The sequence below is a fragment of the Clarias gariepinus genome, chromosome 12, assembly GCF_024256425.1.
Source record: "Clarias gariepinus isolate MV-2021 ecotype Netherlands chromosome 12, CGAR_prim_01v2, whole genome shotgun sequence".
Taxonomy (NCBI): domain Eukaryota; kingdom Metazoa; phylum Chordata; class Actinopteri; order Siluriformes; family Clariidae; genus Clarias; species Clarias gariepinus.
This window is the reverse complement of record NC_071111.1, coordinates 22,275,042-22,292,244: the sequence shown is the minus strand read 5'-3', so window position 1 is coordinate 22,292,244 and position 17,203 is coordinate 22,275,042. Positions and strand designations below refer to the sequence as shown.

The window sequence follows — 17,203 nt, the reverse complement described above, 5'->3', positions numbered from 1 at the left end:
GTTTAAAAAAAAAAATTTGTGGAGTGAAGTGATTTTTGCACCTATAAATCAATCACCTGACCATCCCCATCTCTTTAGCTTCTACTAATGCGACTGGAGGGAAACAGTTTGCAAACATGCTTTGTTCACTCCTCACCCCGCCGTTCCCCCCACTGCCAGAGAGATGTGACCGCACCAACGACCACAAAGCAAACATGCACCCTTTGAACCTTTCCTTCCCCCTGCCAGCTTCGATCACCCATAAAATCCCAGCTTTTAAAGACAAACCGTGTCTTGCCAATGGCTTGCAGATGGATTGCGAAAGCGGTGAGATGTTATCATCCTGCTTAAATAACAAGTGTCTAGACTGGGTAGCGCTGCATACTGAGGGCACTGGCAATGCTGGTGTAGACGCAAGAGAAAAGCATGCAGGACAGACCGGGCTACATACAGGTAGTCTACTGAATACAGGAAGCTACTTTTTGATCTTATTTACAAGGAGACAAGGAGTGTTCAAGTCAAACTGGGACTTGTGAATGAAGGCGTGAAACCAAGAAAACATTTACAGAAGACTTTAACAATGATGAGACTGTTAGCCACAGTAAAATATTTAAGAAAAATATTTCAAATAAGGCCGCACATCCATAAATGATGATCTCGGCTGAGGTAGCTCAAAGCTCACTGCACTAATTTCTGTGAACATTTAGCAAGTGGAATCGACATATAACTTATCGCCAACATCTGTTGGAACTGTACACTCAATCAATCACGAACACCACTTGGACATTATGGGGAATTGGGTGGGAGTTATCGTCACATCCCCTGTACAATCCTGAACTCACTCCAAGCCTACATGTTTGCGTCTTTGGGTCTAGGAGTTCTTGGGAGGTCAGGGTTTCAGACGTGAAGCAGGCAGTAAAAAAAGATTGACAGTATCTAAGCACTAGTGAAACCTTGGGATAAGTGCATTACAATAGCAGGGGATTATATAAAGGGGAAAAATAAAGGATGTTTTTAACTCTTATAACTGTTTTCTGTCATTCTGTACAATCAAAAGTCCCGGTTTGACTTGAACGCCCTTGTTTTTGAATGGCTTTAAATCTTTTATTAACTGCTGAACCAAGAAGACCAGCAGCACTGAATCATAAAAACAAAAAGAGGAGAAGGATCTTATTATAAGGATCTCTAATTCTGTGAAAAAAAAAGTGACCAAAAAAAAAAACCTACCTGTTCCACACGAATCTCATGTTCCCCGTTCAGCTTCTTCCCTCTGAAATACTTTGCCCTGGCGAAAGAAAAAGAGAAGCCATTGTTTAGCAGAAGCTGCTTTAATACTTTACCATGATCACATGTAAAATTACACGATCAGACATTCACTCAGATCCCTTTTCGCTGTAGGCAAGAACGGTGTTTTATTTCTTCTTCTTCTTCTTCACCAGAAAGTATCTCAATAAACCACTGTGGTGTAAAACCAGAAACTAAACCATATCAATAAATAACCAATGTTTAATTTCTCAGCAGTATTTTTACATTCTTCTGTTCATTTGAATGCATTTGCCTCTCAAACATGTGCACCTTTATAAATAGTGGGATTTACAAAAATTTAACAAACCATTTTTCCCCCTTTACGACTCCCAAGCAGGTCATTTAGAAACATGTCTGACCTCATGAATGGCTAAAACATACACATTGTAGCTGTAAAGGGACTCAAAGTATGAAATCAACCCTCACTCTCGGTTGTATCCCAAAAATAAAAAAGTTCCCTGCCACTTATATTATGGTGGCTTATTGGTTAGCACTGTCGGCACCACCTAGTACACCTCCAGGGTCCGGGTTCGAGTCCAGTCTTGGGGTCTGTGTGCATGGAGTTGGCATGTTCTCCACATGCTGAGTGGATTTCCTCCAGATGCTCCGGTTTCCTCCCACAGTCCAAACACATGTAGATTAGGCTAAATGACATTTCCAAATCGCCCGCAGTGTGTGAATGAGTGTGTGTACTCATGTTGACCGGAGGTCCCACCATGGGTTTAAAAATGGAAATAAACACAAGGGTCACCATTGGCCTTCATAGTCCCTAGATGAATGGATGGGTGGTTGCTTACACTATATGGCCAAAAGTATGTGGATATCATACTCACAAGAGCTCTAGTCTTTGCTTTACAATTACACATTTATTATACATACATACAGGCAGTTGTGATTATTCAAGCATTGATGTTGGGTAAAGAGGCTCCAGTTCCAGTTCATTCCAAAGGTGTTCAGCTGGGTCAGAGGTCAGGACACTGGATTTCACAGCTGAATCTGAACAACTGCTGGAGTTAACACCTGCTTTAACCATAAGCACCTCATTACCGATTTAAACTTTCATCTGGAGGACATCTCCATAGCTTAGTCTTATTCAAGCTACTGTAAGCTTTTTGTGCAGCAAAACTTTCTGGTTTCTGACTCGTAGACTCGGTCAGACCTTGACTGAACCATAAACAATTTAGTGCAATGATAAAAGACTAGCCTACCACACTCGCCTACATTCACACCTACAGAGTGAAAAAAAAGTCTTCAAAAGAAACAAAGCGAAGCCTCTAGAGCTTCTCTGCCCAGAACGGATAACTCGCTGCATTACACTGGAATGAGTCATGTGTTTGGATTAAAGCTGATATCTGCAGTAGAGAGGGGGGAAAAAAACTATCATTTTTTTCTGCTTTAGGGCTCAAAACCAAGAGTTACAATGATATGAGAGAATTCTCAAGAGTCATAAATATAGCGGAGTCACTTATTTGACTGTACCGGTTCTCAGTGCCTCCTCTATTCTTTGTGGAAGAAAACAGATCAGACTACAGCAACATGCTAGAAATGAGCTTAACATGAAAAGGAAATGTACAGTATGAAATACACATGAGTCTTACCAGGATAGATCGCAACATGAGAAATATCCTGACTATTAAACAAGCAGAGGAATTACAGTACATTTTTGTTATTTAGCTCTCTTTACTGTATATTTTCTACAACAGACTGGTGCTGCATCCAGGATGGATTTTCAGCTTCCAGCTCAGAGGGTTCCTGGGTTAACCTTCACATCCAGTGATACCCCGACCAGGAAAAAGGGCTTACTGAGAGTGAGTGAGAACAAGTATATGAGTGTGAAAGAGAGAGTGAGTGAGTGAGTGAGTGAATGTGAAAGTGTATGAGTGTGAGAAAGTGAGTGAGTGAGAATGAGTGAGAGGAAGTGAGCAAGTGAGTAAGAGCGAGTGTGAATATACAGAACATAGGTGAAGGAGATAGAGTGTGGATGAGTGTGAGAGGGTAAGTGAATGAGTGTAACTGCGAGTGACACTTAGTGAGAGTGAGTGAGTGTGAGTGAATGTGAATGAGTGAGTGAAAATGAGTATATGAGTGCATGAGAGAGAGAGTAAGTGAGTGAATGAGTGATTGAGTGAGAGGAAATGGGTGAGAGCGAGGCTAAATAAATAGGTGAAGGACAAAGAACAAGTGAGTGAGTGAGTGGGTGAGTGAGTGAGAGTAAATAAGGGTGAATAAGTGAGTGAGTGACAGAGAGGGAGTGAATGAGAGGAAGTGATCGAAGGCGTGTTAGAGCGAGTGTAAATAAATAGGTGAAGGACAGAGAACAAGTGAGTGAGACTAAATCAGGTTAAATGAGTGAGTAAGTGAGTGAGTGAGTCTGTGACAGAAAGAATAAGTGAAAGAGTGAGAATGAGTGAGATGAAGCGTGTGAAAGCGAGTGTGAAGAAATTGGGGAAGGACGGAGAGAACAAGTGAGTGAGTGAGTGAGTGAGTGAGAGTAAATGAGGGTGAATAAGTGAGTGAGTGAGTGAGTGAGTGAGTAAGTGTGTGAATAAATGAGAGTAAATAAGTGAATGAGTTAGTGCGTGTGAGAGTGAGTGAGTGAATATATGAGTGTGAGAGAGAGAGAGAGAGATAGTATTTAAGAACTATAAATACTTAATAAATGACAGTGCTCCATGCTCACAAACCTAAAAAAAATTGTCGGGACTGTTGTCATTTTGTGTCCTCTGCTCATTAGTGTGACATCGTCATACTGTAGCATCCTCTGATATTTCATGCTAGTACTGAGGCATTGTTTTCTAACCACTGTACATGTAGAGTGTACTGTATGAACATCTGACTGATACCTGATACCAGTATGATTATCCTTTCCTAGTGTCTAAAGAAATCGTGGACGAATCGAGCAATCAGACAGACGCAACATGTCCAGCTTCTTTGAAGTAGAGTTTATAAAGACGTTCGCTCATTCAGAGAAACATCTGCCATCTGCTAATAGCGAACTCCAGCTCACCTGGGTATTTCGCATGGAACTGTCTGAGTGATGGATCTCTCAATAAGGGAATCATCAGGGCTGATTAGCAGACAAATATACACGGGAAATGTGAAAGTGCTTCTGAGACAGAAAACAAGATTTAAGACGTTTAAAAGAAAGTGACAGGCTGATAGAAGGAACGAGAGAGGGAAATGGCAGAGATGCTCTGGTGAAAGCTGATGTGTGTGGCATCAATGTGGGCCACAAAGAGAGCGGGAGCTGAGAACGGGGTCATGTCCGTCAGGGGCCGTCTGGGTCTCTAAGCTACATGAGCCCTCTCTTCTGGAATGCTCACAGAGGAAGAGAGAGAGAGAGAGAGAGAGAGAGAGAGGGAGGAATAGATGGTGAGAGACGATAATCATCTGCTTTTGAGGCAATCAGGAACACTTACACTCTGCCTTAAAACATGAATTCCTTTACATGTTTTTTTCTATCCTGATCCTTTTCACTTGTTATGAATTATGATGAATTATGATTACATTACATAAGGTATAAGAACATATTGTGTCTTGGGTCACAGTGTAGGTAACGCTACAGCACACAAAGACAGGTGGATATCAAAAAGTTTCGAGATTAGTTTTGTTTACAAGAAAGTACTTTATTTATGTATGTTTACAGACTATCACCTTTAAAATCGTCCCCTTACACAGCAATACAGCGCTCCCAGCGTTCCTTACACTTCTGGAACAGGCACCTTCTGTGTGTCAATGCACGTTTAAACCGTGTCAAAACAGCAACCTTTGGGATGAATCTTCATCTTCGGGAAGTCCACAGGACCAAAATCGTTCAAGTAGGATGGGTGCGGGAGTGGGATCATGTTGTTTTCGGTGAGAAACTCATGTGCAAGGAGAGTTCGGTGAGAGGATCTTATTGTCATCGTGGAGCATGAAGTCTTTTGGGATTTTTTCGCACGTCACAGATCCGGTTGCTTTTGCTGGAGACGACCTTGGCAGCTTATTAAAGGTCTTGATGGTTTCTCGTCATCGTCCAGTGATGTTCATCCACTCTTAAAGTGTGCGTGCCACTCAAAACACCTGAAACGACTCATTACGGCATGTAACTTGAGGTTTCATGTTCGCTCTTTGTACTAACTTGCTGTCTATGATGAAATAGCAGACGTGGTAACACGTGGTCAGAATTGCACCAGTTGCACAGCATGATGTCTTTTGGCACACTGACTTATGAAGGCCCTGTGTGGACGTGCAGCCTTGTGTTGCCCTCTGATGGCGCGTTACAAAACTAGTCTCCAAACTTTTATACCACCTCATATGCAATTGTTTGCGTCTAACTTGGAAGCAACAATTTGGAGAAGAACCACATATGTAACGGTCGAGTGTCCAAATACTTCAGGTACTACAAGCTTCAAGTTATTTACTCGTTCGTTGCAGGTCAATATTTTGTCCATCTCAAGGCATTCCTTACCCACATGAGTCATGTTCAATAAATAGATGCTGTTTTGCTATTTGCAACACTGAAATAAAGAGCCTCATTGTTATCAAAATGTCAAATTGGTCTCTGTGGCTAAATCTCTCTGAGCTGAGGTCAGAAATTCACTCATTGCTGACTTTGTATCTCTGAGCATGCCACAGACACGTGTACAGACGTCTCTATTGTCCCGCTGACGTCGCCTTGGAGCAGAGTTTGTGTTTTTTGGACGCATGAACAGAAAAGCTGTTCTGTACCCCTGAGCGAAAGAGCAAAATGAAGGGATTGTTTTGTGACAATTTCAAATTGCTTGCTAACCAATTAGGCCACACAACAACACTAGCTGCAAGGACACCCGGGGACGCAAGTCCGATCTATAATATCATGGGCGATTCTCACTGTTGATCACCAGATCATAGAACTGTCTCCAGAGGCTTGTACAGTGGCCACTATACTGTACATGATGGGTGCATCGCTTCATGCGCTTCCCTTCTTACTCTAACACACATCACTCTGGAGAATAGAGTCAATCTGGGCTCCTTAGACCACATTATGGACACAACCATAGACCCTTTTCAATAGCTCCAATATTTATGCTCCATAGCTAACAGAAGGATTATCCTCAATTACAAGTGCTTTTTAGTCGTAATCATCATTTACATTACATTTGGCAGACTCCATTATCAAGAGTGACTTACATTTTCATCTCATTATACGACTGAGTGGTTGAGGGTTAAGGGCCTTGCTCAGGGGCCCAAAGAGGACATGTAGGTTTTGAACCTGGGACCTTTCAAACCATGGTCCAATGCCTTACTTAGTCACTATTAACTATTTTTTTAACAATTAAACTTCAAGCCTTTTCTAAATCTGCTTATTTGTTTATTTATTCGCTAGATGCAGGCCAATGGTTTGACCTTTCAGAAACCGTGACTTTTATGGACAGGCAGTGTATACTGTATAAAATAGATATTCTTAGCCTGCACAAACATGATAATGTGATTATTTCAGGGGAATTAAACATAATAAAATAAAATAAAATAAAATGCATGCACATTTTTGCATAGTTAAGAAAGTCAAGTGGTGTGGCTGAGGCTGAGGAAGTGTTAAACCCAGAATTCAAAGACCTGACAGGTATAGGGCACTGATCCAGTATTTAAAACACAGAAATGCTTGTGTCCGAAAAAAAAAAAAAAAATCTTTTTGGCCTTATACTGTGAATGAATAATTATAAGTTTCCGTGTAAGGACTTGTGTTGTTGGGGCTTTTTCAATGTTACCGAAGATAAATCTTTATTGCTTTCACAGGATTGATTTTCTCCTTATCTTTACAGTCTATCTGGCTCCACCTGGTGCAGAGTTCTAGATTAGTTCTATTTGAATACCGGCCTTGTCAAGTTGGACTATTGCCCCACCCTGCTGTCGAAGACACTCACTGCAGCTACTACTGCTGTCACGCTGTTACTAGCACACAGTGACTTGCACTGCTCTATACACCACAGTATACTTAAAATGACCTCAGGATTATTGTTGCACGCTCCACAGTGCTTGAAGATTGAAATCTTTCCCCTTGCAAATTATCGCTTAAAGTTGTGACTCGAAAAACAATCCCGTAGATAGATTACTCCGTATATAGCATTGAGATTGTACACAGGTTTAATGGCACAGCAGCTCAGAGCGATTTATGAAGTGAAACAAGTTAGTTAAGTGTCTATTTCAGTGCCTTACTGACAGACGGCTAAGGAAGGACCATGTTTGTTCGCCTATGAAGTTCTTTTCTGAAGCAGATCTTATTTGAGAAAGGAAAAGACTTCTCGTCGTACTAAAACATCATAAACAAAAAATCAGGTAAAATAGATGGGAAGGAATGTCACTCTAATACTATACACCCTAAAGGTTACTGATATCCTAATCTACAGAAAGGGAAAATACATCTTTTAGGAACCAGGGATCTCTTAAAACTAAAGTATTATGATACTCAACTGCTTGTTATAAATATCTCTATTTTTTTCAGATTTTTTTTTTTTACAATTCTACACAAACTTAGCAAATACAGTAATTAGCTCCTACTGCATGGGACACTGTGCTGTGTAAAGAGTTTTTAGCACCACCTGCAGGATTATAGAGGAACTGCAACATTTTCCATTTAAAATGCCAACAGATTAAAAAAAAAAAAACAGATTTTGAAAGAAGTGTGGTGGAACATGAACATTATACGTAACCACTTTAAATGCTCACTCTCTCATGCCTTTATTCTCTATACGGCTTATCCTGTACAGGGTCACAGAGCTGCTTCAGTACCTCAGGGGTTTGGGGGATTTGGAGCATGCAGCGCCTGACCCTGGATGGGGTGCCAATCCATTGCAGCACACACACAACCACACACACACTCACACAGATTTGAGACTGGTCATGTGAATGTAACTAAGCTGAATAGGCCCCTGCCTATTTAAACATGGACAATACCACTGCTGCTGTCACACACATCATCTTATTTCACACTCCATGATTCACTCATATTGCCGCTGTTATACATACAGGCCGTATCTTTACCTATAATACTCTTTTTTATTTTATACAATTCAAATAATTTACACATTTTATACTTTTTACACTATGCATATTATTTTCTTCTCTGTTACTTTTTATTTCATTGTAACTGTACAGTATATTTGTATATTTTATATGTTCCATTATTTTTTTCTTGTGCAATCTGCCTCCTCTTACCTTCTTATTCTATTTCATCTTTCTTTTTTTTTAGGTCACAAAAAGTCGTATAAGCTTTTTACTGCATATGATACTGTGTATAGTTGTGTCCGTGACAAATAAATTTAGAATTAGAATTAGAGATGATTAACAAGCTGGGGGAGGGGCTCTTCTTATATGATATCACATTGGGGGATCTAAAAGACCAAAATAGACCATACATACTGATGATCCATGAGAATATCTAAAAATGATTGGAAACCTATTATGACCTCTGCATACTGTGATAGGTGTCCTTTAAAGGAACCCATTCAAAGTGCAGCTACATGCATCATAGCAGATGTTGACAAAAGCCCACCATGAGCGGGAGAGACAACAAAATGGCAAATGGACATTTTTGTTTACCATTTTATTCGAAAAAAAATAATAAATAAAATAATATATATATACTGTATATTTGGGATACCCTGTAGATAAACCAGACCTTGTTTAAGGTGTTTTGACGTAACACTTGCGCAGTGTCATTATTAAAAAGTTAGGACGTTATAGAGCACGAGTGAGCGTCAGATTTGTCTATCGGCAGCATGTGATTTTTGTGCTGTTATGCTAATCGGGGAAGAAAAAAAAAAAAAACAGTAAACCCCTGCATAAATCCAAACTGCTGCAAACAGCATGGCTCATTAGCAGGCAGAACATTATCAGCGGGTTGTAAATCTACTGAGGCTAATGATCTGTTAGGAGGCTGCCTAAAATAAAACTTTTCTTCCTGACAATTACTTTGAGAATAAAGTTACATTCATTCGCCGGCTTTATTAATTTATATATATTCCCTATAAGACAATATATATGCCAAATAATAGAGATTAGGTATTATTATTTTATAATTGCAGAGTTTTAATGACATCATTGTAACAGTAACATTTTTTGAGATAACGACTGAACATCTATGCTGTACGTTGTTTTGCCTTTCCTTCATCCCAGCGCACTAAAATAATCCTTTTTCCCGAGATACTGTGTGTATTCAGAGCAAATCTGATTCATATTATGCCTGCATTAAAAACTGCCTCTTACCAATCTGTGTGCACATCATCGATGACTAACAGCACTTTAGGCTTGCGCACGATAGATTTGGCCAGAGCCGCGGCTGCGGCGGCGGCTGCGGCGCTGCTGTCTGCATGAGCGGCGGCTTTGGCCTGTACGGCGCTGGCGATCTGAGCCGTCTTCACCACGCTGGAGAAAGAGCTGAGAAATGTGCCCGTGGAGGTGGGTTGAGGCGGCGGACCCGGGGCCGGGGCGGGGGCCGGGGGCTGCGGGGGCTGACGTCTCTCCGTAGCCGGGGACGCCGGGGAGCTGGTGGAGCTGCTAGACCCGCTAGAGCCCGCCGGCCTCTGCAAGTCCATCATGTAGCCATTGGGCAAGTTGGCTACAAAGCTGCTGTCGGACAGACGCCGGCGCAAGTAGTTCATGGTGGTGCTGTTGATCGGCAAAGGAGAGGGTGGGCTGTGTAAAAAATAAATAGAAAATGGAATTAGATCATTAATTAACAACAACAACAACAACAACAACAACAGTCAGTTGTTCTTTTCAGACATGGAGGTCAGCTGTTCTGGAGCAGTTCCTACAAGAACAGTATTGTGTCGAGTGTATTTACAAAACCCATTAAGCTCCGTGATGAAACCTGGCTCTTATGAAGACCTTCCCAGGACAGCACTTCTCAACATCAACTGTTCAAATTAGATTACTGAGCATGTTGTCACAGTGTATGCCCTTGCTGTGGCTCGTGCTTGCAGTTACTGCTGCATGTGGAGGATGGGTTGGGACACCATCCACCAAGTCTTACACACGCAGGAATATTTTTCCTTTTTTGTCATTCAATTACATTGAATCAAGAACTTCAATCAATGACTTTATTATTATCACAGTTTCATCGCTTAATATACCCGCTTAGTCCTGTATACAGAATCATGGGGGGCCTGGAGCCTACAGTATCCCAGGAGACTTAGGGCACGAGGTGGGGTACACCCTGGATGGGGTGCCAATCCATCACAGGAATACACATACATACATTTAAATAAGCCAGTTAGCCTAATCAGGCAGGCGGCTATAGAAGGGGTTTATTTATGGTCATACTATCCCGTATCACCCAAATGAGACGGTTCCCTTTTGAGGCTGAGGTTTTCGTTGCCACCATGACCTCTGGTTTGCTTATTAGAGGGAAACCTGATAAAGCTCACTCACTCATCGTCCAAACTGCTTTATCCTGTATACAGGGTCGAGGGGGGCTGGAAGCCTATTTTAGGAGACTTAGGGCAGGGGAACACCCTGGAGGGGGTGCCAATTCAACACGGGGCGCACACACAACACACAACTTTGGGAACACCAATTAGAGTAATCTGTATGTCTTTGGACTGTGGGAGGACACCAATTAGCCTAATCTAATGGGAGGAAACCTGAGTACTTGGAGGAAACTCACCAACCACGAGGGGGAACATGCAAACTCCATGCACACAGACCACAAGGCGGGAATCAAACCCCGGTCCTGGAGGTGCAAGGCGACAGTGCTAACCCATCTGCCAACGTGCCGTCCCTACTGCATCATCATGATTATGATATTTGTGTGATTTTTGATTATGTACCTGGTTACAACCACCCCATCCCTCATAAACTGCGACTATTGGTGGATGTAATTATCTGTACTGAACATTTTTTGTTTGTATTGATCCTATCATAAAACACAGAGAAACATCAAACACACATTGTTAATCATGTCTGATTTATTATGGCATTAAAATCGACAGTCACACTCCTTCACCCTGTTGAATTGGTACATATACAGTACATAATAATCTTTCATGCCTAAGAACGATCGAAGCGTGATGAGCTGCATCTTACAGTATTTGACGTGATATCACGTGGTATGTGAAAGCCCACCAAATCTGACTCTGAACTACAGTGAATAAATCATGACTAATGAATTAAAATATGACGAAATATACAGTAAAGCTCCTAAACACCTAAATCTGCACTTCAAGGCGTTTTACGTAAAGACACTTCTGGAAAGACAGCAGTTGCATAAGCTGTCATTTAGGATGAAAAAAAAAAAATACTGCAGGGATCATTAGATTTGCATCTTTTAGACTGAATAAGGAGCAGCAGTGGAGGCACTGAGGTTCTTGAGCTCCTGCTTTCAGTCAGGCTTTATGAGAGCTCTGCATACAGAGCAGAGAGAGGAAAAGTGGCTCTGTTCTTGCTGGATAAAGCCTGGCGTGAATTGAGTGTTATGGTAGCATGATTAAGGCTGAAGAGGAAAGAACTGAAGAAAGAGCTGTGGGGAACTGGAGGTGCAAGATAAAGATTTTACAGAATGACACGAGATAAGGTGCTAATTGATGCGGTGCTGGTTCGTGTAATAGCTGATCACAGCGAGGCATTCTGCTTAGTCTGACTCTCATACACGTTCATCTAGTGTCATTTTACTGATTAGGGCAAACGGGCAAGACTTCGGCAAGACAACATTCATATTTGATCTATAATACGGTATAGTCGGAATTTCACCAGCATCACAATAAAGATTGTAACTGATTATAATTCTCTTTAAATGATATGGTTCCATTTTAATCAAGTTGGTCACTGGTGGCTCAGTGGTAGGTGTTTCGCCTGCCATGTGGAAGGCCCTGGTTCGATTCCCAGCCAGTGCTCAAACCCCCCAGCCACTGGATGCAGTGCCGGTTCCAAGCCCGGATAAAATGGGAGGGTTGCGTCAGGAAGGTCAGGAAGGTGCCAAGTTGTTGTGCGAACTGGATATTCCGCTGTGGCGACCCCTTTCCCGGGAGCAGCCACAAGACCAACAACATTCCAGAACACAGGGTCAGCCTGGATACAGCACCTTAAGGGTCTTGCTCAAGGGATCAACTGTGTCTTCCAATCACAAACCCACAGCCTTAACCGTTTGATACACCACCGCCCCAAACAATGTACTGTAAGCCCCAGCTAAATTTTAACCCTTGACCCCTGGGTTACAAGACCAGAGTCCAGCTCTAACCCCTGAGCCTTGAAGCCATAACATTGTTAAACTTTCATCAAGTTCTTTCATGCTTATTACTGGTAATGATGGGTCGTTCATGAACGATTCGTTTAATATGATTTAGAAGAACGAGTAGAGTGATTTGTTCATTTTTTACTGGCCATGCGCAAAGCATCGCAAAACCTCCGTAGGTTATGTACAGGAAACAGAAATAAGTAGTAACTAATCGAGTCTTCTAGTCCCAATCGTTTGTAGACGCTATGCAGTGCATTACATTCAAAAGAACAAACGACTCGGACTAGAAGACACATGAGAAGAACCGCTCAATCCTGTTTCCTGTGTATTGCACTGCATAGTGTCTATGGGAGTCATGGGACAAAAGAACGAACAATCTGAACCAGAAAATACGAGAGGTAAGTTGCTCATTGCTGCACGAGAGTCAAAATTTGTTTTTGTAGACGTGTTGGGGGTCGTTTATTGAAAATGAAACTTTTAAATTTATTTTTGTTCAAAAGAACGAAATGAACTAATTGACACGAAAAAAAAAAAGATTTGTTTATTTTGATGAATGTAAAGATTTAAAGAACCAAGTCACTAAAATGATCCAAACTTCCCATCACTAATTGATGGTCATTCAGGTGTCGACACAGTGGACCCCACACACAACTTGGCACAGGTTTTACACCAGATGCACTTCCTGAGGTAACCCTCTCATTTTATCCGGGCTTGGGACCGGAACTGGATCCAGTGACTGGGGTTCGCGCGTTGGCTGGGAATTGAACCCTGTGCCTTCCGCATGGCAGGTGAGAAACCTACCATCAAGCTACCGATGCCTCGAGTCCAATATCCAATAACAATGTCTAGTTCTTCTTGGTACGAATTTAGATGCCTCAAATATATTTTAAAAAATTAAATAGAAGGAAATCCTATGTAGACAAACTCTTTATGACATTGCTGTGATCTTTAATCTGTAATCACCTGCTGGTTACAATGTATGACTCACTTTAACTAGTATAACAAAGCAATGAAATCTTGATCTGAATTGAATTTGTAATCGCTTCAAACATTCAAAGAGATATATTCTAATCAAATTCTTTGTGCATGTAAACATACATCTTATAAGATAAGCATCCAAAAATTATGTTTAATGAAATATTATCTCTGTACTGTAAATGTAGCTGTGGTTCACTAGGTTATACAGATAAACAGACCGATAATCAATATCAGATATCCAGAAAATGGACCTGAACATCATTTAATCATCATGAAATCATTTCAACATTTAACCATGCTATGACCCTGGTTATGATATAAGATTATATGATAATGCACTAGTGGTAATCCAGAATAAATGGATGAATAGACAACCTAAAAAAAACCTTCTTGTCCTGCACACATGTCCAACATGTAAACATAAAGTACATCTCCTACAGTACTATATCCAACACCGCCTCTCATCTCTGGAAGCGAGAGTGGACGAGTGAAAATAGATTCAACCGTTTGTGTTCGTGGTCACGCATACCCAGTGTGGACGGGCGCTGCAATCGTGCTCTTCCTTTCTATTAGGAAGTATATTGATTTCTCATATAAAAAAAGTGTTCCATATTCATATAACACTAATGACAAAACAAGCCAGGCATGATGCAAGCACATCAAGAAGAAGTAGAACATCATATTCACCGATGCTTTAAAATAATGAAGTGTTCCAAAAACATTTATACATTTTATCCTTAAATGTGTTTCTTTTATTTGTTTATAGTCGAAAGCAAGCTAACGTTCTTGGTCACTGTCGAATGTGAGATGATGTGCCAGTTAGACTTGTGTGATCTGCTTTGGTTCTTTGTTTTTTCCCCCTAAGTGTTCGCTTATTTATATCAACTCATTGTAACTGAAGATATTACAGATTTGAATTCAATTATTTGTTTAGATATCATGTTCAAAATTAAGAAAATGTCAATTCTGCTATAAGTCATCATTCCTACATCATCACCGTTATCAATCATACAGTATGTCCCAGCATACATTATTCATATGGGTATATTTTCACTTTCACACTCCTCATCAACACATTTTGTTTACAACAACCAATTGATGAACCACCAACCTTCCGATCAGTAACTCAGAGCCTTAATACACTGAGCCTCCAGCGCCCCAATTCCTATAGGCATAGGAATTACTAGTCGATACAATATTATTACGATACCATGGTACCGATTTCATCTGCCTTGCGATCCGATGAGTTTAATGATTCTATACATATTTTTAAATTCTAAATAAACTTAGCAAATATTTCACTTCTACCACACAGGATGATGTGCTGTGTAAATAGTTTAAAGTGCACCACCTATAGGATTATAGAGGAACTGCAACATATTGCCAACATATCTAAATTATTATTATTTTTTTATTTCTTTTTCTCCCTAATTTAGTCGTGTCCAATTCCTCCCCATCACTAGGGGGCCCCCACATTAAACTACTACTACCACTCAGTCATGAGGGCCGGAGACTATCACATGTTTCCTCCGAACCACGTGACGCCAGCCGACCGCATCTTTTCGAACTGCTCGCGTACGTACCGTTAAAGGCGGCGTAACACACTCGGAGGACAGCACTATCCGCTCCTTCCGCTTGCATGAGCTCACAGACGCCCCTGATTGGCTGTAGAGCCGTGATTAATGTGGGAGCACTAAGTACCTCTTATCCCTCCCCTCTGAGAGAGCTCGGCCAATCAGCTCTCTCTAGACCTCCGGCTGCGAGAGGTTACAGCATCACCCAGGAATCAAACTCGCAATCTCCGGATGATATGCAAATTTATATATGCATATTAATTTAAAATTTATTTTAAAAAAGGCAATTTTGGAGGAAGTGTGGCCATACATGAACATTACACTGTACGTAACTGAATCAATTGTCCCCCGTCTCTAATATATATACTTAAAAATTTCTAAGCATACAGTATCACTCCAGCGTTTTCATTCTTATCTTCGCATCCACTCGGGCTGTAGAAAAATGAGCCTAGTTCTGAGGCACAAAGCATGGCTGACAGCTACAATGAGCACTCCTAAAGCACAGTACGAGATGCCAAAGCGATACCAACAATTAGGATCAAGAACGAAGAAGGAGAATCTCAGTCTCGCGTGCCGCCAGTTGTGAAAGGGGTTATTATACCAACCGTCAGCCACCAAACAGCACTGAATCTCGAGTTAAAGATAACCAGGCTTTATACAGGATTACTTGGCAGCTCCGTCTGCTCTACAGTAGCAGTAGTGAGCGTGCAGAAAGGGCATTGACATGCTGAGTAAGAGGCACGGATAGATGGATTGGCTCAGACTCAGCCACTGCAGGTGTATTACCCAGGGAGAGGATAGTACTCGTTTATTTGAAGCGTACGCTGCAACACTGCAGAATTTATAAAAGGTTTATAACAAAGATGGAGGGTTTTATGTTGAACAATCATTAAATATCTTTATGAACTGACTAATCACTACAGGCTTTAATCCGTGTCCTGTACTGGCCTTCTGTTGAGGACAGTCCCTCCATTTGGATTTAGCACCCGTAGCCAGACCAGACCAGACCAGAAGGAGACAACTCCAAGACTTTCGTTAGAGCCAAGTCCAAGCTACAATTGCTGGAGGGTGATCTCACCAAGTGTAAATAGCCGAGTCCTCATCTAGGGCTGGCACACAGGACGAACAGTTGGAGTCATCCTGCATTAACCAAGTTCTCCGTCAGAGGTCTACACAGACTTGGCAAGAGAGCTGATTCCCAGACCACGACTGAATACCTGGCTAATGTCTGGCTTGCACTAACCCAAAAGCTCTCTCTGCACTTTACTCCATTTCCCTCCCGCATTTCGTACATGGCTTCACTCACTCATTCGTACCAGCTATTGTCTTTGACAAACACAGATCATGAGGGCATGGTTTCAGTGCATGAACTAAAACACCAGTGGTTGAGAAACAGGCAACCATCGCTCATCTCCAGTTTCAGGGGTTTATCCTGATTTAAGATCCTGTGGCTATCCGGGGAACACTGGGCGTGATTTGGGAATGTTTTTCCGGATAGGGTACCCACATTCTCAGCATGACAAGAAGCCAGAGAACCCAGAAGAAACCCACATGGAGATAATGCCAACATACACAGACAGTAACCTGAGCTTGGGATTGTTGGTTGCATGAAGCTCCTTCACAGATCCATGGTGCTAATTCAAACAGCTCATGAAGGTGTTTGCGATCGCGCTCTTACTCACTTTACTCCTGACGCCTACACGTCGGAGCGCTCCCGAGAATCAAGCGTGATGACATCATCAACAAATATGTTGTCGACGAATTTGATTATCAATTGTGGTCGATAAGGTTGATCAATCGTTGCACCCCTATTGAGCAGTAGTCTAAGGATATGCCATGATCTGCATGGGAATAGATTAGCAGAAAAAAAAAGGCTACTTTTCTAGGATCAACACAAATCTTACGATGGTGCCCGATTACCTATAAGGCTTTAAATGCTTGGCTAAATGGGACACAGCTGTACGACTCGTTTACTGTACATTAAGTTATGTTTTGCTGCCATACGGCTAAACAGATCTCACCGCAAGGTGAAGTCAAGAAAAATCTAGCTTTGTTGTTTAATTTGTGAAATGTTAAACTCTTGTATTTAAAGTAAGTTTGTATTGTGTAAATGCTGCATTTGTTTTTTTTTAAGTAAGAAAACTTTATTATAAGAAACAGGTTACATTTAATT

The 17,203-nt window shown here is 41.4% G+C and overlaps 1 protein-coding gene across 1 annotated transcript in view; it reads right to left on the bottom strand.

The window, feature by feature from the left end:
• Positions 1-17,203, bottom strand: part of syn3 (synapsin III) — a 108,286-nt gene that overhangs the window by 80,342 nt on the left and 10,741 nt on the right. The window contains exons 2-3 of the mRNA XM_053508452.1: positions 9,511-9,939; positions 1,207-1,264 (exon numbers count right to left, since the gene is read on the bottom strand). Coding sequence (XP_053364427.1) covers positions 1,207-1,264; positions 9,511-9,905 — 453 coding nt within the window. The 5' untranslated portion in view covers positions 9,906-9,939. The remainder of the gene's footprint in view (positions 1-1,206; positions 1,265-9,510; positions 9,940-17,203) is intronic.